Genomic DNA, 19,656 nt, shown 5'->3' with positions numbered 1-19,656 from the left:
ATCATCCCTGACACATAAAAACTGATGCTGTTTGATCAACTCAATTAATATGCTTTCTTTTAAGTTTATTCCCTCATGGTCCTACAGACCTGTATCCTTTTCTTTCGTTTACAGAAGATATTTTGAATAACTGTTTTTTTTTTCAAACTATGAAAGTCATTGGGTTCCAAAACGACACTTAACCAAGTTTTTTTTGGAATATTTTTCAATATATCTTATTGCATAACAGGTTTGAAGCATCATGAGACTGAGTGATTAATGAGTGCATTTACATGCTTTTTCTTTCACTGATTATGCTAAATAAACCGACAAGGCCGATAAAGGAAAATGTTTATATGACCACAATTAAGGTCCAACCTTACAAAATCCTTTGTCTTGTGCTGACTATCTTGACCCCTGGTAGAAGAGATGTATCTCAACGGGACCTTCCTGGTTAAAAAAAAAAAAAAAAAAAAAAAACCGTTTAGGAATAAATTGATCGACACAGATAGATTTTTGCCCATTACCCCAATTTCACCTTGCATGAAAACACCCTAACATGCATTCTTTGAACTTAATGAAGTGTGCATGTGTATCAGGAAAGCATCCCTACTGCATGCAACCAGAGCGAGTGTTTCGCTATATGGGAAGAGCAAATATATAATTACTCTGACTCTTTCTTGACCAAGAAATTATAAAAATGTGATTTTTTCATCTCATCTCCAAAGGAGAAGTGGTATAGTCATAGAAATTGAAATGATGAAAGGAGAATATGAGTCTGTACAAGTTTCCCGCTGACATTTCGGAATACTATGGGAATTTTAATGTTTTACTTACTTAGCATCACAACTCGCATAATAGACTACTCTGAGTGGAATACACGGATACTTACGTTTTGATGACACCAACCGAGAAATAACCAGATTTTTTTTTTAAGTCTTGTGTTGCCGGGTCATTGGTCTGAATGTAAACTGGAATTTTTGTAATAAAATGTTAATTGGTGTGCATCAATGTGATCATGCTCAATGACAAGGTTTAAACAGTGATCATTGACAAATCTATTGATTTCACTTAATTTAGGGTTTAAAAACACCCTAATGCATTTAAAACTATTGAACAACACAAAGAGCTCGATAATTGATGATAACTACAGTACCATTCATTACAGTAGCCTACTTGTCCGCACCAAGTATAATCCATCAATATTTCCTGTACACTTCTCCAGCTTTACTCCAGAAGAGCACGGGTGACTCATGTCCCTGTGAGACACCCTGTAATTTGACTCGGTATGGAAAAGAGCTCTCTATGGTTAAAATCCCCAGCAGGGGCTCCGCTCGCTACCTTTCTCGCAAATACCGGAAATCAGAGGAATACATTAGGTAAGTCCAATGCATAAATGTCCACACACACACACACACACACACACACACACACACACACACACACACACACACACACACACACACACACACACACACACACAATCTCAGGGGTAGTTTTTATTCTGCTGCTGAACATATTTCAACATTATAGTTTAAACCCTCAGACAGACCAAAGAGGAAACATACCCAGCATTTTTTTCATAGAAAGCCAAAAATGCTTCTGCAAGGATACCTGCTCAGCATTTTTGAAAAATGTATTTATTTGCAAAACATGCTTCTTTCACAAATTATATCTGCCTTTTCTAATAACTATAGCAGGATTTCTATTGTCCAAACTTCAGGATTGTTTCTGTCAGTTATATAATGGGATGAAAATTTTAATTGTGGTCCTCCATTCACTGGCTTAATAATAGAAAAAACTATTTAATAGACTGCTCTAAAATGACATTCTGTGGTTTCCACTAATTATTTTTTTTCCCCACCATTTTTGTGGCTAATCCTTTTCTTTCCATAATACAAATCATAATGGGCTAGTTTCCATACTTTTTCCCTGCAGGGAATTAACATTTTTTATTTTTTATTGTGCAGAGACAACTTTCTCATCTTGGATATTTTCTTTGAGGCCCTTAACTATGAGACAATAGAACAGAAGAAAGCATACGACATTGCTGGTCTGTTAGGTATGTTTGCAATCCCCACACACAACAATTTGTACTATAACGTCTCGGTTACATATGGTTACCCTCGTTCGTACGTACGTCGTGATCGACGAATAGGAATCTCGCTAGAGAGGGCAATCTACTTTGAGTGAAACTAAACAAGCCAATGCACATTGGCGTGCAATCATTTGGTCCCAGGTCCCAAGACGGTATGGAGGGGGGGTCGAGTAGGATTTAATTGTCTCGCCCCCCTAAGGAACCTGATGACCAAGTCGTGCTTTCCTACTGTTTTGCCATTTATGTGGTCATGATATGCTGAAATAACGGCATGTACTTTGGTGGTGGGAGACAACCTTCGCTCCAACCCTTGCTGCAAGAAGGAAAGCACAGACCCTATCGAACATCTTCGGGGGTCTTCTTGGCGAGAAGAACACTACTCGACGAACAGGTTCCACTTCAAGGCGTATAAACGTCATGTGGACGGCGCCCGTGCAGATGTGATGGTGTTAAGTACCTCTGTGGGTAAGTCACCTAGAACCTCCAGATCCCGTCCAAGGACCAGACATGGAGTTTGCAGAGGTCCGGACGCGGGTGCCATAGGGTGCCCCAGAAGATCCTTCCTCAGAGGAAAGGGTTTAGGGAGGTACTGTCACGAAGAGCATGAGTTCTGGGAACCAGGTCCAGGTGGGCCAATGGGGAGCCACCAAAAGAACCTGGTCCTCGTCCTCCCTGACTTTGCACAGGGTCTGTGCAAGTAGGCTCACTGGGGGAAATGCATATTTGCGGAGGCCCCGGGGCCAGCTGTGTGCCAGTGTGTCCGTGTCGAGTGTTCCCTCGGTCAGGGAGTAAAACAGCTGGCAGTGGGAGGTCTCTGAGGAGGCAAACAGGTCTACCTGAGCCTCCCCGAACTCTCTCCAGATCAGCTGAACCGCCTGGGGGTGGAGTCGCCATTCTCCCAGGAGCACAGCTCGTGATAGCTCGTTGGCCACACAGTTGAGTACACCAGGGACATGGCTCGAAGCGACCTCAGATGCTTCTGACTCCAGAGGAGGAGATTGCGAGTTGCGACATGCGACGGGAGCGTAGACCACCTTGTTGGTTGATGTACGCAGCGGTTGCAGTGCTGTCCGTACGGACCAGCACGTCCCTGCCCTGTAGCGGCCTTTTTAAGCGTCTCATATGAAGCAGCCCGAGTGGGGTTACCACTGCTGCTGCTGCCATATGCTCCAGGAGCCTCTGAAAGAATTTCAGTGGGACCGCCGTCCTGCCCTTAAATGTGTTTGTAGCATGGTTGGATGTTATGGAAAGAAGGAGGCGGGAACCGGCGAACATTTTACAGACTTTAATAAATAAAATAAACAAAAACAAAATTAAACTATAAGCCAGCAGTCCCTCGCGGACGACTGCTGGCTACAGAAACAAAAAATAAAATCAGGCCTGTTCCTCACTCGATCTCCACTGTCGTCGCTCCTCCTTTAATGCTTCCGCTCCTCCGTGAGAGATACGAGACCACCGAAGCACGTGGTCCCTGTGTTCGCATAACTGATCTCAAGAGTGTGCTAGTATGAGCCAGTCGTCGAGATAGTTGAGGATGCGAACACCCTGTTCTCTCATGGGAACAAGGGCCCCATCCATGACTTTCGTGAAGACACGGGGAGACAGGGACAGGCCGAAGGGCAGGACCTTGTACTGATATGCTCGACCCTCGCACGCAAAGCGAAGAAACGGCCAGTGTCGAGGAAGAATCGAGACATGAAAGTACGCGTCCTTCAGGTCGATCGCTGCAAACCAATCCTGTGGACGGATGTATTCGAAAATGCGTTTCTGCATGAGTATTTTGAACGGAAGTTTGTGGAGACTCCGTTTCAAAACTCGCAGGTCCAAGATTGGTCGTAACCCACCGCCTTTCTTGGATACAATGAAGTAGGGACTGTAGTACCCTGACCTCATATCGGCTGGAGGGACCGGCTCTATCAGTAGGACTGTGATCTCCGCACGCAAGACATGGGCATCGGCTGCTCTCACTGTAGTAGAGTGGATGGCCCGAAACTTGGGGGGACGCCAGGCGAACTGAATCGCATACCCGAGCCTGATGGTCCGAATGAGCCAGTGAGACGGACTGGGGAGCGCTAACCAGGCTCGCAGAGACTGAACAAGCGGGACCAAAGGGACCGCAGGCATACCCGGAGTGGGGCAGCGAGGTGGAACACTCTCTCTGGGAGGCGGCCCGCAGCGGGGTATGAGTGTGCTTTGCAACACTTACCTAGTTCCACGGGGCAGGAGGCGGCTTGAATGCGTTCTCGAACTTCACGCAGCTCCCCGCTGGCGATAGAAGAGGCAGATGAGAGTGGTGAGGATTCTCTCCTCCCACTGCTCTCCAGGCCCTCTTCCGGGGGAGGGAGTGGTGCGGTCACCATCTCCTGGAGAGCAGTCCCATTCATCTCCGGGTCGCCCGTCCTAGGGCCGCTTACCTCTAGCTTTGACACTCCTCAAATACCAGTCGTCCAGCCTCAAGGGCTCGGGACATGGTGAAGGGTTCCACATCAGCCCGATCCTGTTGGCGGCCCGGGAAAGCATAGCCATCATCTCCGGGTCCGTCTCGGGCACCGACATCACAACCGAAGGGGACAGTGCGCCGAATCGTCATCCGCAGAGAGATCTGACCCACCCTCTGATGCAGCGATCGACATCTGTTCATCGCGGGGAGCACCGACAGAAACGACTGGAACACACCTCGTGGATGGTCCAGCACGTTCCGTCAGCGGCTCTACTGTCTACGGAGCTTGAGAGGAATGAGGGTTCCTAGGGGGTTGGTTCCCCCTCTGAGGAGGGTTAGATCACGGCAGAGTCGCGGGGACTCCGCCCCTTTGCAGAAACGAGAGTCTCGACCAAAGCTCCGAGATGGTCATCTTCCCACAATGGGTGCATGACTCATCAACGAAAGCTGCCTTAGCGTGCTTGAGGCCCAGACACACAAGGCAGCAATCGTGACCATCCCACGATCCCAGGTAACGACCGCATCCAGAAACACACAGATAGAAAGTCATCTTTAAAAAGACGCGTTCTATCTGTGTAAGCTCTTTTAGGGACTGCTCTCGCTGGTGCTGAAGCACGCAGGGGAACGGCCACTGTGAACACAGAAAGGAATGTGCACCTGTCTGTGCGCTGTCTCTCTCTCACTGTTAGGGTCTTACCAGCTGTTAGAACAGCCTTTTTGTTTGCTCAAAGAAAACAAGGAAAAAGAAAGGAGAGAGAGAGAAAAAAGACATGCCCGCACCAGGATGGAGAGGTCCAGTGAAAACCAAAGCTTGTGGTTTTCACACTCTTAGTAGAAAGCATCGAAGTGCTTGGCTCCGAAGCAAAAAGCTGAAGTGCAATCGCACCTTCTGCTCATTATATACCCGCGTTGCGAGGCTGGACAGCTGATGCAAACGATTGCACGCCAATGTGCATTGGCTTGTTTAGTTTCACACAAAGTAGATTGGCCTCTTTAGTGAAATCATATTTGTTGGTCGTACGTCAAGAGTGACCGTTCTCAGTCGCTTTGGTACATTTCTTAGATCACAACTGAAATTCTCCAAACTACAAAACTAGCCTATCATTTTCCATTGCTTTGGCACAAAATTACCTTCGATGACTACATCTTTCAAATTCCATGAATCATATTTTTCTCTTAGATACAGCCACAACCATAATGTACCTATACAGGCCAATTTGTATATTCACATACTTTCAAAACTGTTAAACTTAATTTCAAAACCTATACAAAACTGAATAAGACAATTTCTACAGTAATACCGTATTGAAATCTAAAAAATATTAAATAAATCAAAACAATGAACTATTTCATTACCATCTATACAAAAGGAGATAACTATAATTGTCTGCTGCAATGTAAACATTGACCATGTAACATATGGTAAACTGCAGTGAATTTTAAACAGTAGAGAGGTGTCATTCAGGTTTTGTACAGAATTTAGAAGCGCCAATAGAAGCGTGACTTGAGACATGATTGAAGTGTTTCGGTATTTTTAATGCATTTTGGATGCAAAATTGACTGCTGTGCCAAGCTGAAAATTGGTAAGGAGAACAGTATGAAGAGTTTTGAAAATGTGACCTAATGAGAAATGGGTCCTAGCGGGGAAAAAAACAAACAAAAAAACAATTCAATCTCTAATTTATGTCATTGCTGTTTGGTTTTCATTTCCAGGAGACATTGGTGGACAAATGGGGCTCTTCATTGGAGCCAGTATTCTTACTATCCTGGAAATACTTGACTATATCTATGAGGTATGTGCCTTCACTTCATTGTGAGCGGATAGGACTGTCCCCTGACATTAACATAAACACACAAACATCTCTTTGTCCCTTCAGTCTGCTTTTAATCTTTATCGCTATAGGTGGCCAAACACAAAATCAAGCAACTCCTGAAACCAAAGAAGAGTCAGAAACAACAGAACCAACAGAACTTAATCCAAGAGCAGATCCAGAGAACAAAGAACCTGCGAGAACAGAACCTGCGAGCTCAGCTGGCTGCCGGAACTATAGCTACAGTCAGATTTGAAGAAGTCAAAGTCAAGGTGAGTCACAAAAGAGATTTGTTTAAATGGCTTCTAAACTTTGCACCTAATATCTGAAGATTTGCATTATGCGATTTGTTTGTCAACAGGCAGCTAATGACGTGGCTCAACCGCACAGTGCACATCCAACTTCAATGTTACCAAATCATCACAACGCACAACCGGTCGTACAGCAGGACGTTGCATTTTAAGGGACGCCTCTTCTTCTCTCTATTTATTTTTTCATATCACTGAACTTAAAATTGGGATCCTGAATGGACCCTGCACTGAATTATACATTTCTGTTCTCTTTTTTTTTCACTTATAAAAGCTACAGCCAAAGCCTAATCCGGAACCTCATCATGTGAAATCGGCTCAAACCAGTCACACCGCTCACACTCTTTCAAGGCAATATCAGATGAAGAAACCACATGTGCTTTTGTTGATTTGTGTGGTTTTTTTTACCCTTCTGGATGGACCTATCATGGGCCTAAAAGAAGAAAGATTGTGAAAATATTGCATTCACACATAAATATCCTATTTGACATGGACAAACAGGAATTTACTGAAAGTTATAAGGGAAACAGAGTTGAAGCAAACATGCATCTTTTGCTAAGTGCAGAAAAAGATTTCTGCGTTATACTTCTAGCGGAAATGTACAGTGCTTGTGCCATTTCACCTTTTCACATTTCTTAATAACATAATGAGACTTCTCAGTAGGAGAAAAGCTCAAATATACCACTCATTCTGTGAGTAGGTGTAATGCTCTTTTTCAGTCTTATGTAACTTTTCCATTGTGCTAGAAACAGGCTGTCTCTAGGTTTGAAACATGGAAAACACCACTAGAACACACTGTTTGCTGAGATCATCTCTAGTCAAAATAAATAAATACATAACTGTAAACACTATTAAATAATATCCTTTGTATGAAAATAGGTGATAGAGTTTTTATTTTGTATTCAAATACAAGCACATTCAAAATACAATATACACATTTAAAATTGTAGTAACATTTTTCTGAATATCCATCATTTCCATCTGGTCTAAAAAGGTGTGAAAAGGACTGGAACACAATAATACTCACTGCAGCTAAAACAGAAATGTCAGAGTATAACCTTAAAACCACCATAAGCTCTTCTTTGTTTTATTTCTTATATTTTTACGTCTTGAATAATGTATTGGAGACTGGTCACAAGCCAGAGCCTTCTGATTAAATATGCATAATACTGTATTTCCACAGATTAACCTTATACACGAGGACAGCATTTCAAGGAGAAAAAAAAACTGCTTTTACTGCCACCTAGTGGGCTTAATACTAAAACACCAACACCTATCATGTTTCATTAACACCACTTTGTATGAACTTAGTAACACCCGTTCAAGTCTGGTGGCTCCATAATGGGGAACATTCAAGGGTAGAAATGTTATATGGAATCATGCAATTCTGCAAATTACTGTGGAAATATTTGGTGAATAAAAGTTGTTTTTAACAAAATTTCACATGGATACACTGATGATGTGTGTGATTACACAATAATAATAATGACAATTTAGTCTTACTTACATTGACATACTTTCTACAAATAGAATTAGAGCCTCTTAGGCTCTTCATCTGAAACCATTTCTGTTAGCAGCAGCGCGGCCCACACAGTAAACATCTGCAGTGTGATGCATTAACTCTATAATCTCATTATAGCATGTCAGTTCCACAGAGCCCAACACCTGGTACTCTGCTCACAAACATCTTTTTGATAGAGGAAATATGGAAAGGAAAACAAACAAACCACCAAAACATCTCTCTGACATTATAAATATACTTAAATATTAGGTTCATGTGCAAAACAAAACAAAAAAAGTGTTTTTGTGTTCATTTGTTGGTTGGTTGCATATTGAGAAACATTGCACTGTGAAGGAACAGATTTAAAGGCACATATTTTTACATGGACAATATAGTTAGGTTGCCCAGACAGCCAAAGCTAACGGGAAAAGGAAGTGTGGGTGGAATACTGGAATGCATTTCTAACATGGGCGGATTCAGAAATCTGGAATAATACAAAATACATTGTTATACATTCGCCCCTTTCAGAACTGTCCATTTTTGTTGTGAACATTCTTCATCCTCTCTTCCCTCAGCTGCAGTCACAATAAAAAAATACACTATAATCACTGAAAAAAATTCTATTCACATTCTCTTTCCCAGCTCCGTCACTAGTCAAAAGTATACTTTGGTTTTTACATGTACGCTAGTTTATGCATATGCACAATTTTTTGTTTATGCATATAAACCAGTTAAGCCGATTTCATTGGTCAACTCAGTCACGTAGTCAGCTGTAAAAAAAAAGAAAGTTAAAACTTCATGGATTCAGTCGAGAGGTCAGAAATATCATCCAATCAGCAAACAGTAATAAAAAAAAAAGCTATTTATCATGATGTGCTACCAACGCTATACTGAGGTTATGTTTAGGGGTTAGTGTTTGTTTCAGCGTTAAGGTGTGGTCACACTACACTTTTTGTTCCATAGACTTCCATATGTTCATGCGAATCATATTAAAACTACTACAATGTCCCAAAAAAATGTAATGCACAGGTCTAGTGACCGCGGCTTTATTTAGGCAATCAGCACTGTGATTGACATGACCACTGAAAACTTTAGAATCTGCTGTGGGACAAAAATCGTTCTGTAGGCACAACGCATGTGGCAAATTTCATCATTAGAATAGCATGCACTGTGCATACAGTACACAGACATATCTCTGAATGCTTGTGCTTCGAATTTTGTTGCAGTAATTAGTTTGTCCACAAGGTGAACAAGGAAACAGGTGAAGTGTACTTTGAAAGGCTATAACTGCATCCGAAATTTCATGCTTCCCTACTATATAGTAGGCAAAAAACAGTACGTGACAAGAGTAGTATGTCCGAATTCACAATACTCATAAAAGAGTAGGCAAAAAGTACACAGATGACACAATAAACGCTTTACTATCCCATGAGGCCACACAATTGACCCTGGTAGGTCACATGACTGGCAACTTGGCGAATGTACTACCTCCGGATTACATTCATACTACACACATACTATATAGACCATACATTTTTTAGCGGTCAACTACTCAAAATAAGTACCTACTCAGAGAGTTTGTGATTTCGGACGCAGCCAATGAGTTGGTCTTTACGCATGCGCTACAGTAGCATTTGTGTCAAAACTAAAGTATACATTGGGTTAAACTACACCAGTCTGTAAGGTAAATAACATTGAGCAATATAACATTAAAAACAATCCATCCTAACCAGGCAGCGACATGTGACGTGCTGCAATACAAAATTCTAAAAAAATTCAGAAAAGCACAGTGAAAGAACAGTATAATTGTTTTGTAGTGCATTAACAGTTGCGAGTCAAGTACTCACAGAGAGATGTCTCTAAATGTTTCTTGTTAAATGTCTTAAAAATATTCCTTTCAGAACACTTCTGTTTGAATTCAGTAGGATAATCAAACAGTTTTTACTAGAGACAGATGTTAGGAGGAGGAGTGTTGCTAGCGGTTAGCCAGTCTACAGTTACCCCACTGTTGCTTTTTTGGAAGCTCCTCAGGTGCTGTTTCCCTGCTCTTGTTCAAATATTAGCATGGCGAGCTGGGAACGTGACCCCCGGCCCTCCAGTGAGCTCTGGAGACATCGGTGAAACACGTCCTCACTTAGCCGAGGATCGCAGGTTTGGTTGCGGAAAGCCTGGCGCAAAGCAGGCTCGACGGCACGGAACACGTGCAGTCCCGAGTACTGCACCAACATGTCATAAAGATCCAGGCTCTCCAGCAGATCTTCACTCTCCTGCAAATCCCCGGACATCCGTGTGCGCGAGGAAATGTAGTCAGAGTTGTAGAAACACGCCTCCTCAAAGGTGTAGCGGTCAAAGTGGCCAGCTTCCCGGACCAGGTCGTGTGAGGCAGGGGGAACCTGCTCTGGATAAGCCACACTGGGGTCAAAGTCTTGGAAATGGATGGGAAAGAAAGCTTGCCAGCCACTGATAGTGTTCATGCGGCAGCGATTCAAGAACTCTGAGTTGAGTACTGTGTCAGCTGTGACCAGGAGGAAGAGTGTTTCTACCGGGTGCTTCCTGGAAACAATGTCCAGGATCCGCAGGACACCAGGATTTTCTGTCTTTATGCTGATCCAAGACACCTTGACGCTGGGATATCTGCGCTCAACTGCGGTGATCTTAGCCTTGACCTCTGAAAAGACATCATTTGTACTCACTTTTTGGGCCTCGGCGGGTTCATAAATGAACAGGAAATTAAGAACTGCATTCTCACCAGTCTCAAACAAATTGAACGAAATGTGATCTAAGAAGTGCAGTGCTACATGGGACTCATAACTAGTGAGGGGCAGGAGGACGTGCACTCGTGTAGCCTCGGTGACATAAGGCATGGGGATAATCTCTACCTGGCTCAGGGGTCTCAGAAGGTGTACACGACGTGCAATAGATTTTTGTTGACCAGACTCAGTCGTGGCCTGGACCTGCAGGTCCAAGGTGTACTCCATCCCTCGTGTCTGGTCCAAGCGCCTGTAACCGTTCACCAGCCGTGGAGAGCTCAACTGTACAAAAGGGTTGTATTTTTTATTGAGCTCTTCAACAGCGACCCTGATGACGTCAGTCACGTCATCGCGATCAGCACCATTGAGCTGGCATTTAGGAGCGCCGTCCACACAGGAGAAAAGGTTATCTTCGGTAAAGTAGTCCCAACGCAGTACCTCAAAGCGGCTTTTGGGTTCAAAGGGAGGTGTGATGCCAATGGGCCATAGAGCACTCTTGTTTCCATCCGCTGCTACTTCACTGACATTCTTTATCTCAGACTGAGGGTGAAAAGTAAGGTGCAAGAAAAGTTGAAAAAGCCATTTCACTTAAAACAAAATACAATCAAAATACAATACACTGTATCTTTAGGAGACAAACAGCTTGTCACTTTCATCTCGAAGGGTTCATATTAGCACCTTAACGTGCATATTAATATTGTAAGGTATAGTATCCCTGCTGAGAAATACAGTATAAACCAGCATAAATTCCATGTTGGTCCAGGTAGGTTTATGCTGGTTAGAGCTGGTATAGTGCTGGTCTAGCTGGAGGACCAGCATTGTCATGCTGTTCTCAAACAAAATTAGGCTGGTGTAGTTGGTGAAGCACTCCAGCTTCCCATTATGGGGATCAGCATACCAGAAACCAGCATCCCATCCCAGCATGCAAAACATACCTTATGCTGGTGACCAGCAATTCTGGATTATTCAGCAGGGATATTACCTTATGCTGCGTTCAGACTGCACAATCTTTTTGTCTGACATTATTGTCTGACATTTTTGTCTAATATTTTTGTAGACATGACTAGACGTTACGTGATGTAATCGAAAAGGTGGAACTAGCGACTGACCTCCGGAAACAAATAATGGCTACCGAAGCGGCATGTTAGCTTAATGCTAATTCCAGTACTCACCAATATAGTTCACCAGCATTTATCTTTTTTCACTCTGTGGTAGTCCTTTAAGGAAACATCATAAAGGTAGGAGTATAGTTGCCATAGCTCCACAAACCTTCCTCCATTGCATAATTTTACCTAGCAGCACCAATACCATTGTCTCTCTTTCGTTTCGCCATATTTGAAAGCTGTGTACGGAAGAGCTTCTGTGCTCCTATTGATCAACATCACAGATGTGACAGAACCCATTGTAGAGGACAGAAAAAAACTAAACATGCTAGTCTTTCTGTCGTGACATCATGAAGTGTCAGAGACACGGCATCGGTTATCGTCTACTATGTGATACAATTTACGAGATAAAACGGTCGATTCTTGTGTCCCGATGCCATTGTCGTTTATGAATCACCATGACACCCTACGTCAAACCAAAATCGAGCTGATATCATGTAGTCTGAACTCAGCATTAGTGTACTAATATGCACCCTTAACGGCAGTGTTTATCAACACCACTCCTGGCGAACCCCCATATCAGGATGTTTTGATGCTTCACTAATTAACACCTGATTAAACTCATTACCTTTTTAGTTGGTTGAATAGGGAGACATTTAAAACATTCTGGTAGGTGGGTCCTGAGGACTGGAGTTGAGAAACATTGCTTTAGGGCAAAAAAGATGAGAACCACTTATTTAGGGGTAGATCCATTAGAAAGGTGTACCTTTGAGGGGAATGGCATGCAGTGACAAGGTAAAGGTATAATGTAGCATGCATATGCTTTAAAAAAAAAAGTACTGATGCTGGATTTGATGGCCTTTTGTAAGCAATATTAAAGCAATGTTGTACATGAATAAAGTATACAAAATAAAGAGCTAAATAAAACACACACATGCATGCATTTGTTAAGTTGTAAAGAATCACAATCTAACCTGCAGTTTTTCAATCTCCTCATAGGTCCTCTGCAGTTCTATTTCTGTGAAATGTTTGTGCAGACGATACACAAGTTCTGCACTGGTCACTGGATGAACAGTGAGAGCATTCTGGAATCCATCATTCCCCACTCTAGAAAGGTCCATATGGTTTTCCATGGTAAAATAATTATAATGCAGCCCCTAAGGAAAAGCAGGATTGAAATTAGTTCAGATTAATATAATGAATATACTGTAAATATAATTTACATGTATTGTGGGGTTTTTTTAGACTTCAACATTTGGCTCAATAACAAGAATGTGGTCACAGTTGCATAGACGGCACCTCTAGGTTAATTCTGGTCAGCTCTAGTCAGCAGACCCTTGCAATTTGCAGTAAATCTGTGTAATGTCTTGTTGTAACCATGCTAATTAACTGCACAAATCTCAGCAGGTCTGCAGCTGGCCTGCCGAGAACAGGAAGAAGTACATCATTCCATTCAAGTAATCCCGGTGTCTGGACACTCACTTGTTGCTGGATCCAAACAGCATATTCTGGTCTGTGTGAATTATTGATGCTTTATGGTCAGGTCACTGCTTTTATATCATTGTTCAAAAGGTCCAAACTTAAACAACTAGACTGTCCTAAACCTAGTAAATTATATTTTGCCCCTGCATGAGACTGATAGCTCACCTAATGAAAGCTAGTGAGGTTTTTTTTCTCTGTGGATAACAGGAGAAATCATTATTTCTGCTATTTCCAGCAACAGAAATAATTATATGTTTATTTGACTTTAATGTTCATACAGTTTTTAGAGAGATAATAATTTAGCTTTATCTGCTTCCAACATGTATTTTTTCCCTAAACCAGTTAAGTGCAAACAGTTTTGATTGCCTTCTAAAACAAATACTAACCCGTAACCTTGGTAGCACATCCTGATAGATACCCTTACTGCTTGTCAATGATATTTAAAACCACTAATCGATTTCCACCTTCCAGCAATTAGTGAAATATGATTTTCTTTCTTTTTCTATTAAATTATGTGTTTCCGTTCTCTCAAATACTCTGAATCTACAATGATTTTGCATTAACTTCCAATTTGTTTAAAGTTTTCTTGAAATAGCAAATCCATATGTATAGAAAAAGCCATTTAAAAGCCATTGTTTAAAAACAAACCTCATTTAATCATTTAGAATTAAAGTATGGTCATATTTTTGTGTCCCTGTAACATACACCCTGTCTCGGTTATAGATGTATTTTGCAAGAGACATTGGTTTACTCTGACCAAAGCTGCAAAATGCAGTAAAAACAGAAAATATAATTAAATATTATTTCAATTTAAAGTAGCTGTTTTCTACTTTAATATATTTTAAAACTGTTTTTCCTGTTATTGCAAAGCTGATTTTTACTCCAGTTTTGGGTAGGGTTCAAGATTCATCTTAAAATGCTAACTATGGTGCTCAAGAAACATTTTTTATTATCAATGTTGAAAACAGTAGTATTGCAACTGTGATGCATTTTTTTTCTTCAGGATTTTTGTTATAAATCGAAAGTTCAAAAGAACAGCATTTATTAAAAAATATAAGTGCATTTGATTTATAAAAAATATTACTTTTTAACATATCTTCACTGTCACTTTTGATCAATTTAATGCATCTTTGCTAAATAAAAGTCTTCTTTAAAATTCTTTAAAAAACAAAACAAAAAAACCTACAGACCCCAAACTTTTGACCGTTAGTTTAAGTCATGCAGAAACCTGAATCTAATCAGATCAGACTATTAAGAGTGTGAATGTCTTCCTTCAACTCTATGCCAAAGCATTGAAATGGGCATAATCCACTAAGGAGCCAGCAGCCAGCACCCATGTCCAATCCCATTTAACACACCAACTCACAAACCATTGCTTATCACACTTATGGGGCCCTATCATACACCCGGCGTGATGCGGTGCCAGGCATGGTGCAAGTGTTTTTTGCTAGTTTCAGCCCGACGCAGTTATCATTTTCATGTCCTGCGCCACGTTGTTGGGAAAACGAGGTGTGTTCAGGGCAGGCGCATTGTTGGCACGTTGCTATTTGGAGGCAACTGAAATAGACTGCGCCATTGACCAACAAAAACTGGTTTAAAGTCAATGGCGCAATATTTTTTTTGTTATTTAAAGGGTGCGTTAGTAATATGCTCGTATCTGGTCACAACACTCGTACACACTGCTTATTACACACACAGGGACGCGCAGCAGCACACAAACATGCCAAATATAAAAAATAAAAGGATTACAACGTAAAAGATTAATATTGGGTACATAAAGATATGGTGGAATCCAGCTTGTCACATAAATGGTCTGCTCGCGCGCTTTAACCTCGCGCACTAGCTAGTTCATTCTTTCTGCTTACAAAATTCCACCATGTAAATAGCGAATCCGCCATGGCGCGAGCGCAACTGGCTTTTAAAGGGAATGGGAGATGAGACTGGTTTATTGCACGTTACGCCCAAAACACACCCATTACCGGTACTCATTAAGAGATTAGAGACAACCCTTTTAGACCATTCGCCGGGCACGTCAACCATTTTCCCCGCCGTTAAACTAGCAAAAGTGGATTCGGACACACCCTTCGTGAACTTGCGCCGTGCGCTTTAGACCATGTGCTTAGATCGTTAAAATAGGGCCCATGACGTTTTACCAAATATATATACTGTATATTTAGTGTTCTATACCGCCTTCGGTGCTGATTACGTGAAATAAATGTTTTGAACATATGCCGAGCATTTTCACATGACTGTGAGCTTGTTTGAGTATATCAATGTACCTGGCTCAGAATTTGAAAAATACTGTGAACTATTGAATATTTGGCCTCCCTGGTGCATTGAGCCTCTCAATATATAACAGCGCACCCTCTCAATAAAGCATGGGCCCTTGGGTAATGTGGTTTCCTGTCGAAACTAGAGACCCTAGGTGGAAAATGTAGTCATTTGTGACCAGCATAAACATAGCCAACTAAGGAAAACCAGCTACATGAAAAGTCTACTTTATCAACACAGGCCTGTTTTTAGAGTTTGCCAGGATGATCTGTACATAGTTCAGGCTCTGAGCCCCCCAATCCCCCCGCCTCCTCCCTTCCTTCAGCTCATTTCGGCTCTCTCAGTCACATTTGCCCTGGGATAGATACTATTTTAGCTTGTGATTAATTGGAATCTCATGATGTGAGAAATGTAACTGCCTTTGTGATTACAGGGGAAAAGCAGATGCTGTCATGTGATTGCATTGCAACAAAATAGAAACAAAGCTAATGAAATGGAAAGTTGATGGAATATAAACAATGAAAAGATAATGCAATTTTGATTGTTTTGCTCTGGATACCATTTTAGTTCTCACGCTAGATTTAAAGGCAGTGTTCAACCAAAAAATTTAATTCTGTAATCATTTACTCACCCTCATGTGGTTACCAGGGTTATTATAGTTAACTAAAACCATTTAAAAAAAATTGTTACTTGAAATAAAATAAATTTAGTTTAACTTAATGTACTGAAATAACTAAAACTTCAAACTTAAATAAAAAATAGTAAAAGCTAGATATACATGTTTTTTGAACTAATAAAAAATGACAAAAACACAAAATTATTAAAATGTAAAGGGAAAATATAATTAATTCAAAATATTCATACAAATTATAATAGTATCCCAATCTGATACAAAAATAACACTGGTTGTTACAATCTTGTTTGGCTTTCTTTCTTCTACGGAATGAAACTTCAATCTGGTCTTTCACAAAATGGATCAAAACAACTGAAATATTCTTCAAAAAATCTGCCTTTGTGTTCCGCAGAAGAAAGCAAGCCAATTCGAGCTTGGAAAGACATGAGGGTGAGTAAACAATGACAGACTTTTCATTTCAATGCTTATACCAATCTTGCATAGATGTCATAAAGCATATTTGAGTCCCAGTTAATGATTACCTCTTACCTCATATTCCTCCACACAGTTCATGCCTACATAATCAATGATACAGCGACCGAGCCACTCATCAGGTCTGACGCTTATGATGTCAGTCCTGCATTGCTCCAAGAAAGGCTGGAGCTTCAGAAGTAGTGCACGGGACAGTAGAAATCCTGGTCCACTGTGACAGTACCTTCCCTGGGTTTCACCTCCAATGAACTCTCCTGGGTGGCCCATGTAAAGCTGAAGGTCAATGCTGAGGTGGCTTACTAAAGTCTTCAGCCTTTCGGGCTGGGTATAGGTATCATCCTGGACAAGGTAGAACCAATCATACTCAGCAATGCGATGTTCTAGAAGATATCGGACAGACTGGTACATGTTTGGGACTGGACGCTCGTCACCGTGTACGACCACAAACATTCCATTAGGGAGTTTACGACTGCGAGTGCCTGTAAAGAAGATGAGCCGGCCATCCAGGTGGTGGTTAAGGGTCCGGTTGATGGCCACGGCTAACGTGTTTATGGTGGTTTTGGAGGTAAATACTGAGACAAAGAGACGTTCACGAATTCCAAGCTCTGTGCTGGCATACTTGGATCTAAAAAGAAAAAGATGAAGGATGAATTACTAACATGAAGAGTTAAGAAATATGAATCACAGCAGAGTTACATTAGGAACTCACAAGCACAGCTGGGTTTGCTGGGTCAGTTGGTCAAATAAACCAACCTAACCATTTATAACATACCACACACAGAAGTCCAAAATAGGCAGCAGTTGGGTCATTATTTATTCACCCTGGTGACAATCTAAACTTGTCTGCTGTCATTTTTTCCCATGAAACACAAAATAATTTTCTGAATGATATTCATGTAACACTTTCCATATAAGGACAGTTAATAGCAAAAAAAGAAAATCCAAAATCTGAAACCATATGACGCATAGCTTTGTGTGAGGAAAATTTAGGCCAAACTAAAGTTGTTAAAATAAAATTCTCTATGGTCTCAAACCTCTTTCATTCCACACATTTGAACAAGCATGTCACGTTCAGTTACGAGACATATGAGAAATAAAGATGTTTTCCACACAAAATTAGTAGGACTTACCCTACATAGAACAAGCAGTTTGGAAAAAGGATGGATGCAGATGCCACCCTATCTGATATATTCATGCTCAAACACTTATATACAGTAACTGTGAATAATACTAAATATTACCTAGAAAAGGGGGGAAGTTGTGGCATAATGGTTAGAGTCAAACTGGTAACCTGAAGGTTGCGGGTTCGATTCTCAATACCGGCACGAAATGACTAATGTGCCATTCAGCAAAGACTCCCTGGGTGTGTGTCCTCTGTTTGCAGTGTGTGTTTGTTCACTACTCCTCATGTGTGTGTACTAACTTGGATGGGTTAAAACCAGAGGACAAATTCCATGTATGGTTACCATACTTGGGCTTCACACATTACTTTTGTCAATCCCTTAAATTACTCTTGAAGTTACTCCAATAAGACTGTAACTTTATTAGCAACTACTTTAAATACAAAAATAAATAAATATTATTGAAGCTTCTTACACTATTTACTAAAAACTATTTTGACAGTGGCCAAACAATTTTTGTCATTTTAGCACAAACTAAAGTAAACTTATACAAAAAAAATAGTTTTCTACAATGTGTTGACATCATGAATGTTATGTTTATAAGTGTCTTTAAGAACACTGTTGAGTTGTTGAAGCTGTCATTGTAGTTCAGATTACTGAACTGCTTATCCTTGACTGACAGCACACTTTATGTGACCTGATGACATAATTAGGCCGCATCAGCTTCGAGAGGCCAAGGGGCAAGATCAGGAGCCTTTACTCTATAAATAAACAGTCCTAGTCCAGTTCCCCATTCACAAATGTGCACAGGTATCTTTAGTTTAGCAGCAAACTTCTTGCAGAAAAGCTCTGCTCTACAAAGAAAAGAAAAAAAGTGGTCTGGATGCTGTTTTATTTTAATAGTGCTTCCATCCTAATCATAAGTTCTTGTTTCCTTTTTGATTTTTTAATTACTACCTTTCATGCATGCATGCTCTAAATAGACCGTACAGGCTCCATTCATGGTGGGCACTGTACCATCACTGTTGGAGCTACACCTACCTGAAAACTTTTTTGGGAGGACCTTCCTGAGCAGGCTTGTTATAAGGCACTATTCTGGGCTCAAAATCCTCTTCGACATTTCCGTTGTCAGTTGTGCCAGTGGATATCGAACTAGGTTTACGGGCCCCTTTCGATCTCCCAGGCTGCCCTGTGAGCATCTCTTCGGCGGGTCCCATCCAGTCAGAGTCGCAGGACTCATCCACCCAGGTGACGCTCAGAAGGCTCAGAGTGAACCCCAGAGAGATGCCCACAATAATCGGCCCGGTCGGCCTGATGAGAGAAACTAACATTGAAATTCTCATGCTTTCTGTCGTCGGCAGTAAATAGTGGACTGTCCGCTCCTCAGCACAACGAGGAGATGCTTTTAGGAGAACGAGGCTGAGGAACTGCGTCGCTCTCTCTTCACACCTATAAAGAGAGACGTGACTGTTGCCTTCTGACGTGTCATCGCTCCGGACTCCGCCCCTTTAGTAACCAGACGTCAGTCAATGCAAAATACTGAAGCGCTGATGACTGCCATTCGACAGAGGCATGGACGGGGAGGAGACCGCAGCAAACCTAGCATTAACTGCAGCTGTAATTTAGGAGTAAAAGCGAATTTGGTCGTTTTCCCTGGGATAATGCCATAGACAGTAGGATAATGCGA

The 19,656-nt window shown here is 41.4% G+C and overlaps 2 protein-coding genes across 2 annotated transcripts in view; one reads left to right on the top strand and one right to left on the bottom strand.

Moving 5' to 3' along the window:
• The window catches only part of asic4b (acid-sensing (proton-gated) ion channel family member 4b), a 44,732-nt gene extending 35,273 nt beyond the window's left edge, over positions 1-9,459 (top strand). The window contains exons 6-10 of the mRNA XM_079627648.1: positions 1,205-1,358; positions 1,950-2,041; positions 6,231-6,310; positions 6,421-6,600; positions 6,690-9,459. Of these exons, the coding sequence (XP_079483774.1) occupies positions 1,205-1,358; positions 1,950-2,041; positions 6,231-6,310; positions 6,421-6,600; positions 6,690-6,791 (608 nt within the window). The 3' untranslated portion in view covers positions 6,792-9,459. The remainder of the gene's footprint in view (positions 1-1,204; positions 1,359-1,949; positions 2,042-6,230; positions 6,311-6,420; positions 6,601-6,689) is intronic.
• A 137-nt stretch (positions 9,460-9,596) lies between these two features.
• Positions 9,597-19,423, bottom strand: chpfb (chondroitin polymerizing factor b). The gene is made up of 4 exons (XM_079627647.1): positions 19,011-19,423; positions 16,906-17,473; positions 12,965-13,147; positions 9,597-11,427 (listed from the first exon to the last, which is right to left on the bottom strand). The coding sequence occupies exons 1-4, from the start codon at positions 19,310-19,312 to the stop codon at positions 10,165-10,167; spliced, it is 2,316 nt and encodes a 771-aa protein (XP_079483773.1). The 5' UTR covers positions 19,313-19,423; the 3' UTR covers positions 9,597-10,164.
• Between the last annotated feature and the right edge of the window lie 233 nt (positions 19,424-19,656).

This window comes from Phoxinus phoxinus (assembly GCF_949152265.1).
Source record: "Phoxinus phoxinus genome assembly, chromosome: 11".
Classification (NCBI taxonomy): domain Eukaryota; kingdom Metazoa; phylum Chordata; class Actinopteri; order Cypriniformes; family Leuciscidae; genus Phoxinus; species Phoxinus phoxinus.
The sequence above is the reverse complement of the archived record's forward strand: the minus strand, read 5'-3'. Positions and strand labels throughout refer to the sequence as shown.

What these genes read in the sequence shown, in the direction of transcription:
- chpfb (XM_079627647.1), bottom strand. Translation starts at nt 19,312, where the DNA reads ATGAGAATTTCAATGTTAGTTTCTCTCATCAGGCCGACCGGGCCGATT. An exon ending in CCTCCCAAAAAAGTTTTCAG is followed by an intron (nt 17,474 to 19,010) that starts GTAGGTGTAGCT and finishes TTTTCTTTTTAG; the next exon opens with ATCCAAGTATGCCAGCACAG. An exon ending in AGGAGATTGAAAAACTGCAG is followed by an intron (nt 11,428 to 12,964) that starts GTTAGATTGTGA and finishes TTTCACCCTCAG; the next exon opens with TCTGAGATAAAGAATGTCAG.